This window comes from Drosophila erecta, unplaced genomic scaffold (genome assembly GCF_003286155.1).
Source record: "Drosophila erecta strain 14021-0224.00,06,07 unplaced genomic scaffold, DereRS2 tig00000055-arrow-pilon, whole genome shotgun sequence".
Taxonomy (NCBI): domain Eukaryota; kingdom Metazoa; phylum Arthropoda; class Insecta; order Diptera; family Drosophilidae; genus Drosophila; species Drosophila erecta.
In genome coordinates, this window is record NW_020825200.1 from 15,588,050 (window position 1) to 15,608,279 (window position 20,230).

The window sequence follows — 20,230 nt, forward strand, 5'->3', positions numbered from 1 at the left end:
TAGTAGGAGTGCGTAATATATAATGTGCAATTTTCCAATCCGAGCTGCCTGTGCTTTCCTCCCCCTCCGTGTCCATCCTAAACTCTATTGTTTTACTGGCACTTTCGGAACTCAAACCATTCGACGGATACGTTCCTAGTTGCACGCGACAATGTAATCTTAATATTTAATTTTCTGAAGCATCAGATATCAGCGTACACTTATCGAATAATTGATACTAAATCGACTATGAATAGATATTTTCCAAATAAAACATAAATTGCGATAGCCCAACACTTTCAGGCTAAGTACTTTAATCAATTAAAAAGCCCACCATTTGCACTTTACATTCTCAGGCGAGAAGCTAATATAGCTGTATTAAGGATGTGTGCCTTGGAAGAGCCTCCATTTTTATCACAAAGGCAGAGGAACCCCAACCTCCAGAATACTCATGCCACTTTTCAGTAGTCCCCGAAGACGCCAAGGGCATCCGCCCGCTGCAGTGCCCACTTTTGGTGGTCGTTCAGGAACTTTTGCGAGAAGATGGCATCCATCTTGCGCTGCTTGAAAGCCTCGTCCTGCATGTTCTCAATGCTGTTGTCCTGGGCCAGCTCCTTGGGCATGGTGATCATGGGCAGGAAGGCGAACATGCCGAAGAGCCCATAGGTTTCGCGGCTGCGCAGCTCGTACAGCAGGTCCTCGTAGGTGGGAATGTCCTCGAAGCGGGCGTACTCCAGGGCGTCCTTGAAGGCCGCGTAGTACACCTTGATGAGCTCCTCGCGGCGCTCCTGCAGCAGCTGCAACTTGATGCTGGTGTTTAGGAAGAAGTTCAGGTCGCACGCCGGACTGCCATAGAAGCTCAGCTGGAAGTCCACGAAGATGGCGCGCGTGGGAACGTCCGGCTGGGCAGCGTTATCGTATCCGTACATGAAGTTGTTGGTCCACATGTCTCCGTGGTTGAGCACCACGTAGCGATCCCCCTTCCTTGGCTTGCACGCATCCACGCACACGGTCCGAAAGTTGTCCATGAGCCGCTGCAGGTGCTTGTTAATCTTCTCGTAGCCGGGCCAGCCCGCAGAGCTCTTGATGAGGCCCTTCAGGAAGCCGCCGAACATGTGCTCGAAGGTGTCGCTCTTCATCAGGATGTCCTCGCTGAGCATGCCACGTGTGTACTGCTTCACAATGGCGGGATCCTGTGGAAGTGCCAAATGGAGGTCAGCACGAGGTGCCAGGATCGTACAGAGAATCACTGTTACCTTCTTGGCCAGCACCATGGAGGTGGCATGGAACTTTCCCAGCTGCTGAAGAATGAGGGAGGCGTGGTTCCAGTCCAGGCCAGCTTCCCGCGAGGCCACTTTGAATCCCTCCACCTTGAGGTCGCTGAACACGATCGTCTGCACCGGAGTCTTCACGGAGTGATAGTATCTGATGTGGGATTGAGATGCTAGTAGCACTGTGTAGTTCGCCAAAAGCTTTCAGCCACTTACTTTGCTCCGAATGTGTCGCCATGGCTGAGGATGTCCAGTCGCGGCAAGACATCGGTGTAGGTCTGCTTCTCCTTGATGAACACGCAGACGTCATCCAGAAACTGGGTGGCCTCGGTGATCGGGATGGTCTTCACAATCAGCGAAAGCTGCTCCGTCGCCGGGGATTCCCCACCATCGACCCACCTGGCGAACGTGACTCCGACTTGATAGATAGCCGAGCAGTAGTTGTCGCCCGGATTGCTGCCCCACGCAAAGTGGATCTCCTTCAGGGTCACCTTCGACTCCCGCAGACCCTCCTCGAGGGTCTCTGTGAAGAACTGCTCGTTGAGATACGCGGGCACCGAGATATTCTGCTCGTTCCTTATAACCACCATGTCGAAATCCAACTAAACAGGGCAACTTGCGATCGAAACCTTTACGCGTGCCTTTCGCAACCAACTGATTTTGCGGCCGTGTAGAACTCAGCGTTTTATATTTGCCGCAATGGTGTTAGTTTTTGGGGAAATGTTTAACGACAATTGCGAGCTTTTCATATGAATGTGGTGTCATCGTAAAACTAAACTAATTGGGTGGTAAAGGTACAGTGGGTTGCAGTGTATTTCTATTTTAAAGGCTGTTCTATTAGCTACTTTAATAGTGAATAATAAATAGATAGATAGATTAGTTACCGCAGCTTCCCTGCACTATCTGGTTGACTTACCCTATATATTCTCAAATAAATTTTTATAGTATTTTCCACTTGGCCAACTCAACTGCGACCCACTGTCCCAGCGTAATAGACCGCTCGCCTTGAGCTTTCTTAGAGCCAAAAGCCTCAGTCTAGTGTCACTCTAAGCGTTTTGCACAGTCATCCACATTCAACGAAATACACACGCTTGTGGGTTGATGAAACCCTAATTAATTTTCAGCTCTTGTGCTTCGTTTTGTTTTGATAGAACCAACCTGTTGAACGCAGTCATTCGACCACGTCACAGGTGCTCTGTGCAGAGATTGAGATTCGATGCTTGATAGCAGGCGGTGCTTCGCTGCTGGAACAACACCCGTCAGTGGGTCAACACACCTGGTATTTGCTCCGGGTGTTATCAACTCTGCTTGAGGTGTCCGCATCGGAATATACGAGAAACGAGAATCGTAGAAACGTGCCGGCCAGTTCAGATCGCTGTGCTCATGTAGGTGAGCTTTTTACTCTCGTCAACGGGTTCAGGGAAGGATTTGGACAGCGCGGGGTTTTGGACCACCTACTTTGCCACTTCGTGCTGGGAATGATCTCTCAATACGATCAATATTTTATATTACATACGAATTAACCAACTCTAAAAGGAATTATGTGATTGAATCACTTTTTTATGTCTAGATTTCTGCCTCTCTACATTTAAAATATACGAGTCAAATAACCTGCATTGCATTATAACTACGAACTTAATTGTAAAGAAATCAAAGGCTTATTTAATGCAAGCTGTTCTTAAACATCTTTCACTGCTAATGAAAATTGCCTCAGAAATAGAAGCCCAGCCCATCACCTTATCATGCACACGCTTACAATAAACTAAATCATTTGCCAGAGCTTTTGTGTTATCACAAGTATTCAGTGTGATTCAAAACACTTTAAAACACTACAAAAAATACTACAAAACTAAGCTAAATAATAAAGTTTTGAATGAATTTATAAAGTCCAATATATGTGTGCCAACAATTTTATAAATGCACTTTATTAGCTAGCGTGAAAGTGAAATTCCCTCGAATTTATTGGCGAGTCGAATTTGATAGATTTTCCACTGATTGTCAAGCAATCATTTATTAAATACGTATTTAATTCGTTCATACGATTCACTTGCCAATAAAAGGCTTTTGCGCAAACGTTAGGCGGTGCCAGTTTTGAAAGTTAGCCTTCTGCTGTTGCGCCCTTTCGGCCTTAAGTTGCATGATGTAGTTCTCCATCAGCTGACTGGGCGTGGTTTGTCGGAAGTTCAAGGTGGGCGTGGTCGCGGTTACGCCCAGATCCATCTGCCGCCGAGCCTTCCACCTCCGACGCAGTCCATCCACTCCAAAGGCCGGCACTTCAATGCACAGGAAGTAGGCCAATTCCATGCCACTTATTAAGGAGCAGCCCAGAAACAGACCGGCAATTCCGCCAAAACTAACTGGAAGAAGGGCAATGATATCATCTTTATAGGATTAATACATCGGAAAGGAACTAAGGCAAGCAACTTAGTCAGGTGGGGATGTAAAAGAGCTGTGTCTCGGAGCTCCATAGAGCCTCTGTGATTCTGTACTGACCCATTAAGTCCACCCAGCCGAAGACGAGGCTGGTGCGATAGACCATAATAGTCTCGAAGCGGAAGTGCACATCCAGATCCACGTAGGAGTTGTTCGCGTAGACATCCGGGGGCAGGAAGGCGGGCCGGACATCGTTGATGTAGTTGAGGGAGTAGCAGTTGCGGAAGCACTTGCAGGACATGCCCTTGAACTGGTTGCGCACAAAGTCCTTCTCGCCGGGATTATGGGAGTAGACGAGCAGGTCTGCGGGTGAGGGTTTGGGTTTATAAAAGGATTGGATAGGCTCCTACTAACCATTGTGCTCAGCGAGGCACAGCAAATCCTGCGCCCGACACGACCGATATTGACCTGGCCAATGGAACCAATGAAACCAATGAACCGTTGGTTGGGAAACGTTTCTGATGCCGTGCTTACCCGGTGGAAACAGCAGGTCCATTGTGCAGTTACAGTAGCGCACCAAGTACTCCTGTTGGCACTCGGACTGGCAGTTCTCAATCATGTAAACATATCCTTGCAGCGACTTGAAGTCCTTGCTGTTGTGCTCATCCTTGGGGCATCCAAGTGCAGGATTAGTAATAACCTTGTGGGAACTTAAATAGATAGCCACTCACATCGAAAACGCACTCCCGCTGGTCGGAGCGAACGCCCCGGGTGTCGTTGTCATAGAAGTAGATGACGGGCTCGATCTCCAGGGTCGTCTCCGTGTTCGCGGGAACGAAGAACGGATTGTTGTGCCACACGAAGGGCTCGGTTACCATGACATCGATGCCCTTCATGGCACCCGTCTCCCTGCTGCCCGGCCAGTGCATCGACGGCTGGATGAGGACCCGCACGGAGAGGGCGCTCATGGGACCTGCCGACCCTGTGCGCCAGGGCCACATGGGATCGAGCAGCTGCATCCGCCTGCCCTCTTCCGTCTCCAGCGAGTTGAACGCCCAGCACAGGCCGTTCTTGCTGCGCCGCTTCGAGAAGATCTCGCAGCAGTTGTAGCTGTGGTGCCGCCACAGGCAGTCCGAGAGCAGCTCGTTGCAGCGCCAGGTCATGAAGTCCACCACCTGGCTGAAGTTGACGTAGTTGAGCAGCTCCGTCGGCCGGTTGCGCAACCGCTCGAAGGACTGAAAGTGCCCAAAGTAGACGTCGTCGTAGCTGCCCACAATCAGCTCGAAGAGCTCCAGCTGGGCGGCGTCGCTGCCATTGGCCAGGAACCTGGACTTCGCCTGCGCCAGGCGCTGCCAGTTGAGGCGATTCCGGTTGCAGATGGTTATGACCGGAAAGGGTATGCGGTAAACCGGAAACCGCGTGCTATCCACCACGGTCTGGAAGTGGGCGGCGTTGTAGCGCGCCGAGAGGATCAGGCACACGTACACCGCCCCCAGGAAGGCACTCACAAAGGTGCACAGCCAGACGAACCGCTCCCACCGGCTGGCCTTGGCACTGAGCAGCCTGTCCAGGCCGTGGATGGTGGTGCGTGTGCCGAAGCGCAGGGCCAGCTGCCAGGCGGACTGGGCCAACTGCTGGGCCAGGCGACTGGATCTCAGTGGCTGTTGCTGCTGCTGCTGCTGCGGCTGCAGCTTTGGCGGCGGAAAGTAAACCAGTGTCATGTCGGCCAGGACTCACTGAGCCTGGTTGAACGGCACGCCAGGTTTTTATACCGCCAATGTGCCGTGAAGGGAATGCGTGCTGAACTGCAGTGGTAATTATATGCCGTTTAGCGCGTTGACAACTCACAAAATGCGGCTGACATGCCGGCGCCTTATTAGCCCAATAGCTGACTAACCCGGCTGTCACCCAAAGGTCGGGTCAATCGATTGCCTGCTCCCATGAGATCTGACCTGATTCGCAGCCAATGGTCATGGCTAGGGCTAATGAGCATCGAAATAAATTCAATTGAATGCAATCAATCGCAATTGATTTGCAAACAGTGATAAAAAATCCACCGCAACGGATTACTGTGGAGGTGCGACCTTTGAATACCCTATAGAACAGTTCAGTCTGGTTTATCTAAGCTTGGTCTATGAGCAAAGAAACTTTAGAATCGTTACTTACCTGTCACTCGAAGTTAAAGTCGATCTTTTGCACTGCATAGCTAATTGGCATCGAAATCAGAGGGAATGGATTATTTTATGCGCAAACTGACTGACATATTCCATACCCTACAATAATCAAAACTTTTCGAGCTCGCTTATAAATACCATGATGCGGCAAAAGGACCCATATCAAAATGTTCGTTCGCTCAGCTGGAAAGGAATCGCGAGCTGTGGCGGCTGGGATTAGGCGACGGGACCAAAATCCTTGGACGCCAGCCAATGCCTGGACTTCACTGCTCGATAGCTACATATCCAGATCGCACATCCATGGCTTGTACTTGCTCTTCTTACCCTCGATGCGACGCCGCATGCGGTGAGATTGGCAAGTCCACATGGAACTCGGAAATAACAATATTTCTTTGGTAGAGTCTTGTGGGCCCTGGCCTTGATCTGCGCCTGCACCGTGCTGTTCCACGTGAGCTATTTGTTGGGGGAGCGATACCACAACAAGCAGTTCCAGACCATCGTAGCCCACTCGCATGCCTCGATCCACCACATCGCCTTTCCAGTGGTCATCATCTGCAACAAGAACCGACTGAACTGGTCCCGACTGCCCGAGACCAAGTCGCTATACAACATCACGCCGGCGCAGGAGGAACTCTTCGAGCGCATCCTCACTGCCTACGATGGCTTCAGTTTCCACAACTTCAACGTGTTCGATACGCTCCTGGGAGAGTCCTTGGATGAACTCAATCACCTGAACTTCACGCAAATCGCGATTGAGATGTCCTGGAGATGCGACGAAATCCTGAAGGACTGTTACTGGCAGACAGCTCGAAGAGATTGCTGTAAGCTCTTCCGACCCCGCCGCCTGCCACTCGGCTATTGCCTGGCCTTCAACGAGCTGGAAAAGCGACGCGGCACGGAGACGGGCATCAACACGGGGCTACTGCTGAGGCTACTGCTACGGCAGGCGCATCATGCTCCGGGGAATCCAGGGCTGAAGGGCTTCTGGGTGGGTAAAAGTCGCAGCTTTGGAAGGCTAAATCGGGAACTTCGCTTATTTTCCAGCTGACAGTGGTAGAGTCTTCCGTGTGGTTCGGTTTTCCCATCGACGTGTTGCCCCACAGCCGCACCAATGTGGCCGTCACAGCGGTGTACCACTACTACGACGAGAGCACCTTGAGCCTGCCCTCCAGCTGGCGGCACTGCGTCATGGACTACGAGAAGCAGAGCGAGCACTTTCACACCCTGGAGGGCCAGAAGTATATGCTGGAGAACTGCCAGGCGGAGTGCCAGCAGCGCTACCTGCTGCGCTACTGCAACTGCACCGTGGACCTGTTCTACCCGCCATCCGGCTACCCCGCCTGCCGGCTGAAGGATCTGCCCTGCCTGGCCTCCCACAACCACTTGCTCCAAAACTTCGAGCAGCCCGAGGAGCATCCCTATGTGCACCGGGAGGAGTCCGGCCTGGTCTGCGAGTGCCTGCACAACTGCAAGTCCCTCACCCTGCTCACCGACATGCGGAAGAGTGTCCTGCAACCCTGGCTGCAGCCCAATGCCAGCGCGGTCGAGAGCATGTGGCTCAACGTGTTCTTCAAGAAACCATCCATGCTGGTCTACAAGACCAACCTGATTTACACCTGGGTGGACCTGATTGGTATGCTATTATGATGAGTCCATGTGTATATTTCCCATCCATCCATTTCAGTTTCATTTGGAGGCATTTGTCAGCTTTGCTTGGGCTGTTCCATTATCAGCCTCATCGAGTTCGCATTCTTTGCGCTGTACAAAGTACCCCAATTTTATTGGAAGCGCTTGATGAACGGAAAACGAATTATGTGAATTTATTTATTAAGTTCACTTACATTGCCACTGGCGTCTCTTGAAATTTATATTTATTTATACTATTAGATGTTTTCAGCACGAATCCAGGAATAAATTTTTCATAATATTCCCAAAGGTCGTTGTTTCAAAATTTACTTATTTTATTTATATTTTACATTACACGTGTGTTTTGTGTCAGCAAAGACTCGAACCTCGTTTAGTTGCACAACATTTGGAAAATATCATAGAACATCGATGACTACATTATTCTTCGAAATTAATTTCGATGTTATTTATTTTACTTACATCATGGATACTGACATAATTTACTTATATTCTACGAGTATTCTACATTGCACATTAGAACCGTTCACTGTTCATACAAACATAGAATCTCAGAGCACTTCGACATCGAAATGATGTTTCGACAGTATTTTCGAAGTGCGTTATTTTACTTATATCATAAGTGAAATGCAAATACATACTATGTAGAATTCTTCCAAGTTTGCTATAAAGTTATTTTAAGCTACCAGAAGGCAGATGGACCTTTGGTGCCACTGAATCTGACCATTTATTTATTAAACATTACAATTAGTCGCTGGAACATCCAGTATAATTACAAAATGTAACCCTTTCCTATCTGGAGCAATAGCATTTGGGTCGAACCATCATTTGCATCACTTTGTAGGAATAACTCTCAGAGCGCCAAGATTGCCAGACGATCCCCTTCCACTGAAAGTACTGGCCGTCATGTCCTTTCACATAAACGCCGAACAGATTACTGGAATTATAAAATGCTTGAGATCTGCAATGGCCGTACAAGAGAATTACCTTAGAGTGCAGTTCACATGCCACCAAGCACCCATATACTCCTCGGCACAGTTTTTGTGCCACCCATCATTGTCCCTATCGAAAGTGGAAAAGTTCTGGTTCCTGTTGTGCATCATGGAATCCCCTGCGTCGCCGGTAAACCCGCCCAGCTTGGTCAATGCATAGAACTTGTTTTCGCTTTCGACAAAGAATTCGTCGTAGTGCGCATATCGTGTCTGTCCTTCAAAGTCCTCAAGGTGTATGTATAACTCATGGGGCTGTGACTTAGTAATGACGTGCAGTTTGTCCAAGCCAATGAAAAAGTCTCCATTCAGCTGCCCGAAGCCCTTTTTGTACTCCTTCCAGCTGCGGACGAAATTCAACTTGTTGCTGGTGCGCCGGGCAATCACAGTCCATCCAGATCCGGCAATCTCGGCATCGCAGGACACCTGAAAGGGTTCCAGTCCCAACACCTGAATGGTGTAGATTCCGCGAGCAGCCGGATAGGTGGGGCAGTGGGAGCGATGTCTTCCCGACCATCCGGTGCTATTCAAATCTGAACTAATCTCTTGCACGCTTTCGGTACTGGCACTATGCTGGTTCTCCTCGAGCAGGGCCAGTACCACTTTGTACAACGCTTCTAGTGCAGGCTTACTTCTGCAAAATGGATGCTTGTTTCATATAACATGGAAGTGGAACTCCAAACTTACCGGATTGCTTCACTATGGATGGCGGTAGCATTTCGAAAACTCTGTGGGTGGATTTAAATGTTAGGTAATTAAGAGGTAGCAGCTCAAAGGCAACTGACTTACCTCAATATCCATGGACTCGGTTGGGTGAGAGAAGAGACCCAAAAGCGCCGCATATATCCACACTGATCGCATCGCAGCGCGTTCATAACTGAATCAACTTTACCGTCACTCCATTTATTTTATTACTAATTGCGACTCCTAATCACATAGCCAATTATCATAAATATTACTAATCAAATCACATGGCCACATTCACAGGTCACAGTATTGCAGTCAGTGTGGCTAAATAAATCATTGATGGTGTAAATAGTTCGATTGGCTGACAAAAATGCTCTTATCAATGCTGCTGGTGTATTGCACATGTTTCTTAACTTTAGGACCGTCATTTTTGTTCTCCTACCACTTGCTCATTAGCCTAAAACCAAACACAAGTTCCCGGAATTCCCTTGCCGTATTTTAATCACTGAGTTGATGATCACACATTGATTGAGGAGAGTCCAGGAAAAAGCTAATTTGAAAATTTCCAATAATTTTTAAAGCACTTGCAGACGTATGGCACTAAAGTGGCTGAGCAGACTTCCAAATATATCTGTTTGGGGTCTTCCATCCTAGTGAGTTTTTAACGGCTTATTGAATGCCGGCGGGCGGTGTCTTAACTGCTGCAATGTCGTGTTCGCCGCTTAACAAGCGTCCTCCGGATGCGAATGTGGATGGGAATGGGGATGGGGATGGGGATGGGGCCATGCCCGATGCTCCGTGCAGCTGGGGGCGATTGCGGCTCCGTCTGGCGGATCGGGTCGGGTCGGGATTGGAAGGGGTCTTGTCGAAATTACGCTCATAAACGTGACTTGACATAATAATCTGGCTGGAGCGCTCTGACTTCGTTCGCTTTGTCTTTGGCACTTGCCTTCCGACTCCCGACTCCCGACCCTTTGCAGTGGCCATCTTCGCCTCGGATTTCTTTACCTTGCCCGCTCTCAAGGTGGCGTCGGTTTTTTGCGTTCTCCTTTTAATTTTTTGCGGTCAGATTTTATGTTTTTATGCTTTGGGGTCAGCCACCGCCCGGCGAATATGGCAAAAATTTCATTAGTTTTGCAAACAAGCAACCAAACAAACCCAGAAACAAATATTTGTGCCTGCATTTTTTAACAGTTTAGTGCCAGTGGTTGTTCTTATTGTAGGCGCCCCACCAGCTTTTTTTTTTTATCTTGAACTGGAGAAAAGGAGCTGCTAGCAGCACCAGCTGGGGTTATGTTCAGGTGAAGGCGCTTTCCTCCGGGGATATCAACTGAACAAACAGCGTAGGTATCAGAGAAATGGCATTTCTTGGATTCCTTTTAAAATAAACATTTTATGAACTTTGTTTGTTCCTACCCTCGTAGATAGCCAGTTAAAATAAAGCCGAATGTGTCTAACGGAGGCAGCTGACTGCACCTAAAACTTTCAACACTTAACATGTTTGATGTATGATTTGGGCACATTCATCAAATCAATCCCAACAGAACCCCTAAGCTAGGGATTCCCCAATCACACGCCTACAGGGGTGCGCTTCGTCACTACGTGCATGGTCATTGCTTGCTCACTAGTAGAAACAAGGAAAGCTAAGAAACGCATTAAAATAAGTAACTTTTTGAACGAGCCAAATTATTAAATGCAAATTAAATGAAGAATGCGCCAATTTAGAGCAACCAATCTCTTTCTTGGCTGAAAGAGATTTCTGTGACACCGTCGGTTCTGACTGCTTTTGCTTTCTAGCTACCTGCAATGGCTTTCAATGGTAACTTACGGACTAGCTTGCCTTAAACGGACAGACTGGCGGGCAAATGGGTGGGGGAAAAATGCATGTACATACATATGTACATATATTCTCCATAGGGTCCAATGTGAACCAGGACTACGGTTGTGCCGGGCGGCGGCAGGTCCAACCAGACCTGGACTCGCCTCACCCTATCACCTTGCCACATAAATTATGGCAAGGTTACTTTGTAATCAGCAAATTAACTTTATCGCCGAAAGCGCTGTGTGCACACACGTGTGTGCGTGGGGCGCCACCTCCAATGTACGAAGGGTTGACTCGGTTCAGATTTTGAGTGGACATGGCCTGACCTCTGTCCATAGAATAATGAGTGATTTTATGCTCGACTTTTTTATAGGCAGCTATCAAAAATTAAATCGGGGGGCGTTATTTTTCCGCGATAATCAAAATGCAATATTTGCACTGTGTGTGGAGCGCCTAACTCACGAGCTCCCCTTCGTGGGCGACTTTGGCGGTGTGTCGCGGTTTTCGTGGTCCTGGCTGCAAATACGGGCGAGTTATGGGATCCGTGCTCTCGGTGGGGTAACCGCCGAGCGCTGTAAATTATCTAATTTTCAATGTCGGTTCCCAGCCGCCCCCATTGGGGTGCTGATTGGATTTCAGTACTGTTCCTAATCTCCGCCCCACGCGGTATGCGCACGAGTTAATCGAATCCGCCTTTTATGTTAACGCATTTTCATATCGGAGCAGCCTGCCACCCAATTTGGTTGTTTGCATTCGATTTGTTTCCCGCCAGGGTGTTTCGTTATCTCTTATTATACTAATTTCTGGCCATATTGCAAACAGTTTTCAGGCTAAAGGTAATTTTGTTTAATTTAAGCCACGAGCTAAGTACTGTGGGCATCGTAAACCCAAGAAAATGACACATCCGTCTTGCAGGGCCCAAAAAGTGGACACTTTACGTGAGCCAAGGATGCCTGATAAGCAAAAGGTAAGAAATTGAAAATCTAACGCCTGTCAACGCGTCGCAGCAATAGATTTACATTAAGTTCTGGGCCCACAGACCCATTGGAGCACATGTGTGAGCCCATATCCCAGACACCTGCCAGACCCAAATCCTGCAGTGACTGAGGAGCCGATGTGAGGAGCGTTTAATAAGGCACGGATTATCGCCCGGCATTATTTCAATCACATACCAAGTGTCGAGTATTTAGCAGACAAGGAGCACGCGCTCGCCTCCACTGCCCGCTCCTTTTCCAGGACCATCCCTGTCAGGCTGAGGCGTCAGTTGACGTTGGACGGGCGCAGGGCTTCCTAAAAAGCCAATAAAAATACTTTGTTTGACAAATAAAAGCCACAGTGAGAGGGGCTTTTGCGATAAAGCGCTCCAAGATATCGGAGGTTCGTTCGCCACCGCCTGCCAGCTCGCACATGTGTTGGGCTCTGGGATCTGGGCTCTGCAGTTTGTGCAGGCTCTTCACATCGTTTGGCTTTAAGGGCCCGTTAAAGTGCCCGTGACCGTTCTGCGTCTGTCTCTGCTCCGGCGGCTCATCCGGACAGCAGGAACGTATGCCACATTCGGGGGTATCTAGAAAATCAGCTGCCATATGGGCGAGTAGGGTCCAGCACACCTGCAGCTCACTGAGAGTAGTAATGTTGCTGATACCCAGCAGAGTGGTTAACCGCTTCTCTATTTAATTCTATTCAAAGTTTTTTTAGAAAGCAAAAGGCTGTTCTCGCTAGCATCTGATTTCCACCTGATGCATTCCATTTCAAGCCTGTACAGGGTATTGTCTAGCCCGCAGCTGGCGCCCTTTGACTTTTGGACACCAAGACTAGCGACCCAAGCAGATCTTGTTGTTGATGCTGTCGACAACTGTCCTTCGTTTTTCTTCGCCCTCTGTTTGACAATAATCAACGCTGACGACGTAGCCGTTTCACATGTTTGCCCACATGGAGCGGCCATCACGGATATGTTTATGCCTGGGCGTTGGGTTTGTGCTGCCGAGTATTGGCCGAGTATTGGTTCATGTTGTTTTTCCTGCACATATTTGCCCTGAGATAGACGACCCCGTGGCACGGCGCCTTCGATGCCCCTGATGGCACTGATGCCACTGATGCCACTGATTCCTCCGGCATTCGACATCCAACATCCAACATCCGACATCCGCCATGCGGCCCTCAGCGGAATTTTAAAGTTGTGCGTCGAGACATTATCATCAGCAGGCTGCGTGACTTTGGTCGCTGCTGTCGGCTTCTTTTATTTTTGGCGCTGGTTAAAACTAATTAAAATTGTGGCGCGTTATTTGGGCCCAGAGAAAATATGCAAACGAGCAGAAGGCGAGTGCCGAGAATAAAAAATATCCCGGGACAGCCTTTTGGGCGGCAATTAAAACGGCTGCAGCTTGAGCTGCTCTCGAGCACGCTCCGAAATATTGAAATATTTGCCACGCATCCAGTCTGGCTTGCCACTGATGTTTGCTCATATCCTGCAATCAGTGCACACAAGCGCAGCCTAGTCAATCGCAGGCACCCACACACCCACGCACCCACACACCCACGCACACACACACACTCAGAGGAGTCCTGATTACAGCTGCCATATTAATCAACTGACCAAAACAAACAAATCGCCGATAGCACATCGTTTATGAATCGCCACAGCACTGCGTTCGAAAATTGTCATGCCCAACGTTTGCGTGTGTGGGTTAATTGCAGATCCTCGTCCTTACAGGACTATTGCGTTTGCCAGCCAAAATCGTCGCTTGACTGCTACAAATTTCAATAAATGATTGCTTACTTTCGGATGCTGACTTATTTGTGTCACTCTAGTCGGAAAATTTCGATTTCGATTCCGATTTCTTGATGTGCGCTGATTTCCAAAGCAATATAATATTATACTCTATTTTTCACAAAACGCTGAGCTTCCTGCAAAATATATATGCAATCTTTCCTTACAAACAGCAATGTTTGATTTATAAATATATATACACTGTAAGTCATATGTAAAAAACATTTTAGTAAGATATTAATAAGATAAGACAATAATATAGTAATATAATCAGTAAGATAATAATATAGTAATATAATCAGTAAGATATAGCAAGTAAGATAATTTAGACATTTAGTAAATTGATCGATGAGTTTAATAAATTATAACCATTGACTATAAATTAAATGAAATTATATTAAATTCCCTATAAAAGTGACAAACTCCAAGATCAAAGGAAGCCTTTTTAAAAAATTCTGACTCTTATCTCCACAAAGAGCGATACGAGTATATGTAAATACAGCTTTTCTGGCCAGCGCTCTTGAAAAATGAAACCTGTAATTCATCGAGGCGCCACTGTGGTCCGTCCTCCGACTTTTGCGGCGATGCAGTGAAGCGGTCACAGCCGCCACTGGGATTCTGGGGGGATGGGGCTGCAGTTGGAAGTGGGATGCGGATGGGGATGTGTGTGCCGTTGGAGCTGCGGAAGTGCTGCGTTGCCATTGAACCGTTAACGACTGGCATTCTTTTCGAGTCTCTTTGGCGTGGAGGAGGGGTGTGGCGGGGGACGGAGAGATTAATTTTCGTTTGGCGCGCTTGTTAATAAATTAATAAATTAAATTGCATATTTCGCTTTATACTTTATGACGCTTTGGCCGCACTCTCTCTTGTTTTCGTAGGTTTGCCATATGCGTATGTATGTAGGAGTATGTGTGCCAAAAACGTAAAATTTTTAATATAAATAATTTCGCCTGATTTTCGCTTTGACACACACGCCCTGCCAACGACCGATACCTCCTCTCAATATCATTATCTTTGGCGCTAGCTGCATAAACAAATTTAAAGCATTTCCAATAAATTTGCATTCGGTCGCCCGATTAATAACAAGCGTTTTCACCTGTTTAAGTGTGGCAGGCATTAAATTTATTAATCAATTTTGTGAAATTTTTACTGAGCCGCTAATGGATTTATAAACGAGCGTTCCATCGTTCCTTTATGCCTAATTAAAATTTAATTATTTTTAATTAATCAATACAAAGTGAGTGAGGGATTTCAATGCAGTGATTAGGTATGTGCAACACAAGTACTAAATACAAACATATGTATTAAATTAGGTAATCACTTTAAAAGCTTAAAAAAAAAAAACAAAAATGCGATACAAATTAAATGATGTTTTATTAACACCAATTTAAACAAAGGGCCCGAAAAAAGGCAATTGTTGCCAAACAAAAAGCGCAGCATACTTTTAGGGTTGCCATGCCATTTTGGCAGGAAAGAAACTTAGAACCGAAATCGGTAAACGAAATTAACCGGTTCAGTACTTGTAAACGAACCGGTACGGAAATAAACATACGCGTTAGTTCCTTTACCGAATCAGTAAACCGGACCGGTTCGAACCCATTTATTTACATTTTTAGCAATACAATTACATACGTCTTGCTCGGTCACGCCTATTTCTTCTATTTCCTGTTTCTTTACGAAAGTCCGCTACTTACCGTTTCAAGTTCCTATACGAAAATCGGAAACATAATTAGGTTCTTAATATGTACGTGAAATTTGCGGCACAGCTTCCCAAAAGATAACAATTTTTGCGAAAAATTTTGCCGCCTCTTTTTAACGGGCCTATAGACTCGACTTGATTAGGATCCCCGAATTCCGTCTGCCTGTTAGACTTTGATCAGGTCGGAAGCGTTTTCTTCAACCAATTAGATGCTTCTCAAAGATTACAATGTTACTGATGTAAGCATGTGCTTCATTTGATTAAACTGTGTTGCGTTAAGGAATCAATCATGCTTTTTCGTTGTAGTAGATATAAATATGGCCGGATTTTTGCTAATAAATCTAAGTCATGGTAAACCATATATTATTGTGGTGATAAGCGTATAAGCAACACCTATTGAAATTATCTTTGCTTATGCCGAAAACGGGACTACGAAATTAAGTTTACAAAATGAATTAGTATACTTCGTTTGAACTTTGTAGATTTCGCTGTAGACTTTGTAGATAAGCCCCACTCAAAAGCCGAAAAGAAAATACGTATTTAGCCGCTGATAAGCTAACCAAGCAAAAAGAGCCGAGCTGCAAGAATTCTACAAGCACAGTCGTCGGAAGAAACCCCGCAAGTGAGGTAGTGTGGGTAATATTCGGTGTAGTGGCGGTGAGAGCGCACAAATGCAAATACGGCAAACGGCATACGGCATACGGAATATATGTACATAAAATCGAAACCGCGTGAAACGAGATTTTAGTTGAATTTGAGCAAGCGGCAAACGCGCAACAGCCGTCCTGAAGCATCGATAAATCGGATTCGGAATCGCCAAACTCGTCGGGTTAGAATACAATCAGCAGCTTTACTTTGAAATGATCGTATCTAAGCAGCAGAGAAAAGAACTTCTTAAAGCGCCGCAGTACAGGTGCAGCTTATGAATCTCGGCGAAGTGAAACAAACGCGCGGAAAGATCACCCATCATCCATTGACCGATAGAAATCCAAAGGAGCAATGGTGCGAAATCTGTGGACTGCCCTCCTCCTGCTGGGCAGTGCCAGCTGCGGTTCAAGTGTGCCGTTCAAGGCAAATGATCCCGATCAGAGTTGTCCGTACCTCGGAGAGTGCAACTCCACAATCAATGAGCAGCACATCGATACCCTGATGTCCTACGTGGACAGCGAAAAGAATCCCTGCGAGGATTTCTATGCCTACGCCTGCGGAAAGTGGAGTGCGAAGCACGGAAGCCACATCACAGCCACGATGATCAGCGAATCGCAGATCAACCGGCAGTACGAGGACCTGTTCCTCCAACTGCTGAGGAATCCCAGTGCCCCGGAGTACGGGCACCCCATGTACGCCAAGGTGCTGGCCCATTACCAGTCATGCATCGGCCTGGAACAGCCCGACCTGAGGCGTTACATCGACCTACTGGACCGCGATCTGCTCGCGTCCTTGAACTCCACGCACTGGATGCACCTGCTGGCGGCTCTTGGCCGGTACGGCTACCACGGCCACTTCGTCCAACTGGAGGTACGTTGGTACAACGCCACCCATCACATGATCTTCCTGCTGCCGCACAACCGCCACTCGAGCCTTAATCTCACGGAGGCCATATATGATGCGCTGAGCCAGGATGGCTCCTCCTGGCCCACGCTCCACCAGCTGCAGGAGCAGTTCAAAAGGCTGGAGCAGCACTTGGTCCGACTGGCCAAGTCCCATTCGGCGGACGATACCTTCCGGAACTACAGTCTGGAGCAGATTCGGACGGAGGTGCCGGGTCTGCAGTGGGACGAGGCGCTGAGGACGCAGCTGGGCAGAACGGTGGCTGCGGATCACGCCTTCCAGGTGGACGACTTGGAGGCCATCGGGGCGCTCGTGGAGTACCTCAATACGGCAGACGCTCTGCTGCTCAATCGGTACAGTCTGGCCAGGTTCCTCAGCCACCTGCTGGAGCTCCCGCACAACCCGCTGGCCACCTGGGAGAACGGCCAGAGTTCCCGGGGAAGGAGCTGCATTCGTCACATGCGCCGCTCCGTTTACCTGCCGATGAACTACGTTTACGAGAGAAGTTTCTACTCCCGGCGGCGTCACGCGGACGAGCTGGTCATCCACAGCGTCTTCCATCAGCTGCAGAGTCAGCTGGAGCTGCGGGTGCAGCACAACGCTTTCAATCTGAGCCCGGAGCTGGTGAAATCACTGCAGGCGAAAGTGCACCAGATGCGCATCAACGTCGGCAACCTGCCGCCCAATGTCTCGGAGCAGTTCTACTGGGACATCGACCGGCGGTGGAGCGTGGGTCGCGACTTCTACGTGAACCACCTGAACAGCCTGCTGTACTACTACACGCTCGTCGCCGATCTGGAAGGCAGCTCGGACCAGGAGGACCGGGGCATCTGGTACAGCTTCAATATGCACACGCCCGAGTTTCCCGACAACATCGATGCCACGCCGTACTTCTACTGCCTGGGCAACATCATCTTCGTGCCGTACTCCTACGTGAAGCGCCCCTTCTTCGACGCCAACTTCTGGCCAGCGCTGCTCTACGGCGACCTGGCCAACACCCTGGGCCACGAGATTATGCACGCCCTCGACACGGACCTGGTGGACTACGATGCCCAGGGTAATCTGCGTAACTTCAGTGACCAGTTGGGCCAAGTGGAGCTCTACAACGAGGCGGTGGGATGCCTGAACAGCAGCGCCGTAATACTGAACGAGCGCACCTCGGACGTCAGCGGCTCCCGGCTGGCCCTGCAGACCTACGGCGGCGACTGGCTGACCCGGTCCGGCAACGGGCGGCTCTACTTCCTCCAGTTCGCCCACTTCTTCTGCGGCGATGAGGGCGACCAGTACCACGACTCCGGCAGGCTGCGGCTGAACTACGCCCTCGGCCAGGTGCCGCAGTTCGCAGAGGTGTTCCGGTGCCACGTGGGCTCTGGAATGACCAGCGCGGAGCAGTGCCTCTTCTGGTGAGGGATGAGCGATACCACAGAGCCAGGGTCGGAGGGATACCACTGCTAGTCGGTGTATAGCTTTAATTAGGAACCCAAGTATTGTGAATAAACTTCTATGCTTAGCAATTGCGTATGCGGCTCACATCTGCCGGGCGGATTTTCCGACACGGACTGAGTTAATTTTCAATTACGTGTGCAACGTGATAGACTAGACATCGGAGGGCAGTAGATGCCCTTCCAGGATGTTTCGCTGTCAGGCAGCGATACCTACCCCCACACGGAGAAAAACAAAGCTTTCTAAATTGGACGCTTCAGTTCAAATACACAACAGTGTGTGCCAAATCCTTTTGGAAGGTACAAAATGTTTCCAACTTGTGCTGCTTTCCTCTGTAGAGCAGCTCACGTGTGCTTTTGCTTGCTAGCCCACGGTGCGTATGCGTTACCCGGCGTGCTCTTATTTATTTGCTAATTAACACCCATCCTGCCGGGGAGGGAAGCCAAGACTGAGTCCACAATCCGACTTCGACTGCGATTCCCAGGCCCAGGAGCAGACCAAGTCGGTCGCCGCAAGTTGTTGCACTGTGCAACTTGTTGAAGGTCGTCGCGCAAATCGCTCATACGCCGCGTGGGTCTAGAAGGCGCGTGGCAAGCAGTCGGGTTCGCCCGGCAACCGCATTAATGGGCCATTAGCAACCTGCCGGGCAGATAGTGCGTGAGCCGCGTGTCAAGCAGCGGTCAGCCCCGAATCGTGGCTTTTCCGATGAATGACCGACCATCCGCTTGGCTTTGCCTGGAATCGGGGGCTTGAATTGATTCCGCGATAGAGAATCTGCGAATGCCTCGAGGCGCAAACTACTACTACGCAAATACAAATAGGGTATGTCATGGATCCGAATAGGAATGATGCCTCTTCAGACATCGCCTTCAATATGCTGCCGTTCTAATTGCGTATGTTTCAGATTATTTTATCGTTTTTCCCCAGTCAGCACAATGGATGGGAAGACACATTGTTAGCAGTCTGGATGCCAGAGCTCATCCAACTGAGTTGCATTATGCTGAGTGCGGCATACTGCGATATAGTCGGCCCAGGCCGTCTTTCCATCGGCAGGCTTATCAGTGCCGGGTTTCATTCATTCATGTAATTCCAAGCGACTGTGCATTATATTTGGTGTGCCTTATAATTAGTTTTAAAATAAACCGCTTGGCCAGCGGAACGCGGAACGCGGAAAGCCGAGTGACGCAATCGGAGCGCGAATTGCGCATGTTGTGGTGTGGGTCGGAAGCCAGCAACAAACTCGCTGGTTCTGATCGCCACGCTGCGCTCGGCTCGGCTGAGGTCCGTTCCTTGACCCCCGGAATCCGGCGGTCTCGGCCGGCACTCGGGGTTCCATGTCACGTGTGCCGGCTCGGCGGAGCAAGTATGTGGGTCTGCGGAATTGATTGATTCGCCAGCGAAGGTGGCGCACTGGAACCAGACAGCGGGACAGACCGATTGGGCTGATGAAATTACAAGTCGCGCACCGTCATTCAGGGCGATTGTGGGCATGTTTTGCGAGTAAACGGATTTCGCGGCTATGAAATAATTGCCAGCATAACAGAACTGGCAGTGTCTAATTAACCCGCACTGATAAAGCCATGCCCCCCGCTCAGATTTCCAAAATTGCATGCCCCGAATCGAGTGCCCCAATACCTGAAACCAAATATTCGCGTTCCGGTGTCGCCGACAGATGCGGTGGCTACTTAGCAAGTGGAACCGCTGTGTCCGTCCATCCCAGTTGGCCATGGACGCCCTGGACCGCCAGCCACATGAGTTTATCATAAAGCACCCACCGAATTTTTGCCGCTGCCGGCGACCACAATGTTTGTAAATGTTTTTCCACGCCGAG

The 20,230-nt window shown here is 48.9% G+C and overlaps 5 protein-coding genes across 5 annotated transcripts; 2 read left to right on the forward strand and 3 right to left on the reverse strand.

Moving 5' to 3' along the window:
* Positions 1-255: 255 nt before the first annotated feature.
* LOC6541526 lies at positions 256-2,724 on the reverse strand. Its single transcript, XM_001969966.3, has 4 exons — positions 2,167-2,724; positions 1,467-2,094; positions 1,236-1,404; positions 256-1,172 (listed from the first exon to the last, which is right to left on the reverse strand). The coding sequence occupies exons 2-4, from the start codon at positions 1,838-1,840 to the stop codon at positions 441-443; spliced, it is 1,275 nt and encodes a 424-aa protein (XP_001970002.1). The 5' UTR covers positions 1,841-2,094; positions 2,167-2,724; the 3' UTR covers positions 256-440.
* Positions 2,725-3,293: 569 nt separating this feature from the next.
* Positions 3,294-5,344, reverse strand: LOC6542416 (pickpocket protein 19). Its single transcript, XM_001969967.1, has 5 exons — positions 4,355-5,344; positions 4,158-4,290; positions 4,038-4,091; positions 3,744-3,986; positions 3,294-3,607 (listed from the first exon to the last, which is right to left on the reverse strand). Exons 1-5 carry the CDS (start codon positions 5,342-5,344, stop codon positions 3,294-3,296), a joined length of 1,734 nt encoding a protein of 577 aa, XP_001970003.1.
* A 620-nt stretch (positions 5,345-5,964) lies between these two features.
* LOC6542037 (pickpocket protein 19) lies at positions 5,965-7,615 on the forward strand. Its single transcript, XM_001969968.3, has 4 exons — positions 5,965-6,143; positions 6,197-6,785; positions 6,842-7,430; positions 7,482-7,615. The coding sequence occupies exons 1-4, from the start codon at positions 5,965-5,967 to the stop codon at positions 7,613-7,615; spliced, it is 1,491 nt and encodes a 496-aa protein (XP_001970004.3).
* Positions 7,616-8,233: 618 nt separating this feature from the next.
* On the reverse strand, positions 8,234-9,164 carry LOC6543212 (techylectin-5B; the record flags this gene model as incomplete). The annotated part of the gene is made up of 3 exons (XM_026978522.1): positions 8,234-8,378; positions 8,429-9,057; positions 9,126-9,164. Coding segments are annotated over 3 exons (813 nt in total), but the record flags the coding sequence as incomplete, so codon positions are not given.
* A 6,980-nt stretch (positions 9,165-16,144) lies between these two features.
* On the forward strand, positions 16,145-18,459 carry LOC6541517 (neprilysin-1). The gene has a single exon (XM_001969970.3). It carries the CDS (start codon positions 16,405-16,407, stop codon positions 18,361-18,363), a length of 1,959 nt encoding a protein of 652 aa, XP_001970006.1. The 5' UTR covers positions 16,145-16,404; the 3' UTR covers positions 18,364-18,459.
* The last annotated feature ends 1,771 nt before the right edge of the window (positions 18,460-20,230 follow it).

What these genes read in the sequence shown, in the direction of transcription:
- LOC6542416 (XM_001969967.1), bottom strand. Translation starts at nt 5,344, where the DNA reads ATGACACTGGTTTACTTTCCGCCGCCAAAGCTGCAGCCGCAGCAGCAG. An exon ending in AGCGGGAGTGCGTTTTCGAT is followed by an intron (nt 4,291 to 4,354) that starts GTGAGTGGCTAT and finishes GGATGCCCCAAG; the next exon opens with GATGAGCACAACAGCAAGGA. An exon ending in CGGCTGGGTGGACTTAATGG is followed by an intron (nt 3,608 to 3,743) that starts GTCAGTACAGAA and finishes CCCTTCTTCCAG; the next exon opens with TTAGTTTTGGCGGAATTGCC.
- LOC6542037 (XM_001969968.3), top strand. Translation starts at nt 5,965, where the DNA reads ATGTTCGTTCGCTCAGCTGGAAAGGAATCGCGAGCTGTGGCGGCTGGG. An exon ending in TCGATGCGACGCCGCATGCG is followed by an intron (nt 6,144 to 6,196) that starts GTGAGATTGGCA and finishes TTTCTTTGGTAG; the next exon opens with AGTCTTGTGGGCCCTGGCCT. An exon ending in CACCTGGGTGGACCTGATTG is followed by an intron (nt 7,431 to 7,481) that starts GTATGCTATTAT and finishes CATCCATTTCAG; the next exon opens with TTTCATTTGGAGGCATTTGT.
- LOC6541526 (XM_001969966.3), bottom strand. Translation starts at nt 1,840, where the DNA reads ATGGTGGTTATAAGGAACGAGCAGAATATCTCGGTGCCCGCGTATCTC. An exon ending in GGCGACACATTCGGAGCAAA is followed by an intron (nt 1,405 to 1,466) that starts GTAAGTGGCTGA and finishes ATCCCACATCAG; the next exon opens with ATACTATCACTCCGTGAAGA. An exon ending in CCATGGTGCTGGCCAAGAAG is followed by an intron (nt 1,173 to 1,235) that starts GTAACAGTGATT and finishes GCACTTCCACAG; the next exon opens with GATCCCGCCATTGTGAAGCA.
- LOC6541517 (XM_001969970.3), top strand. Translation starts at nt 16,405, where the DNA reads ATGGTGCGAAATCTGTGGACTGCCCTCCTCCTGCTGGGCAGTGCCAGC.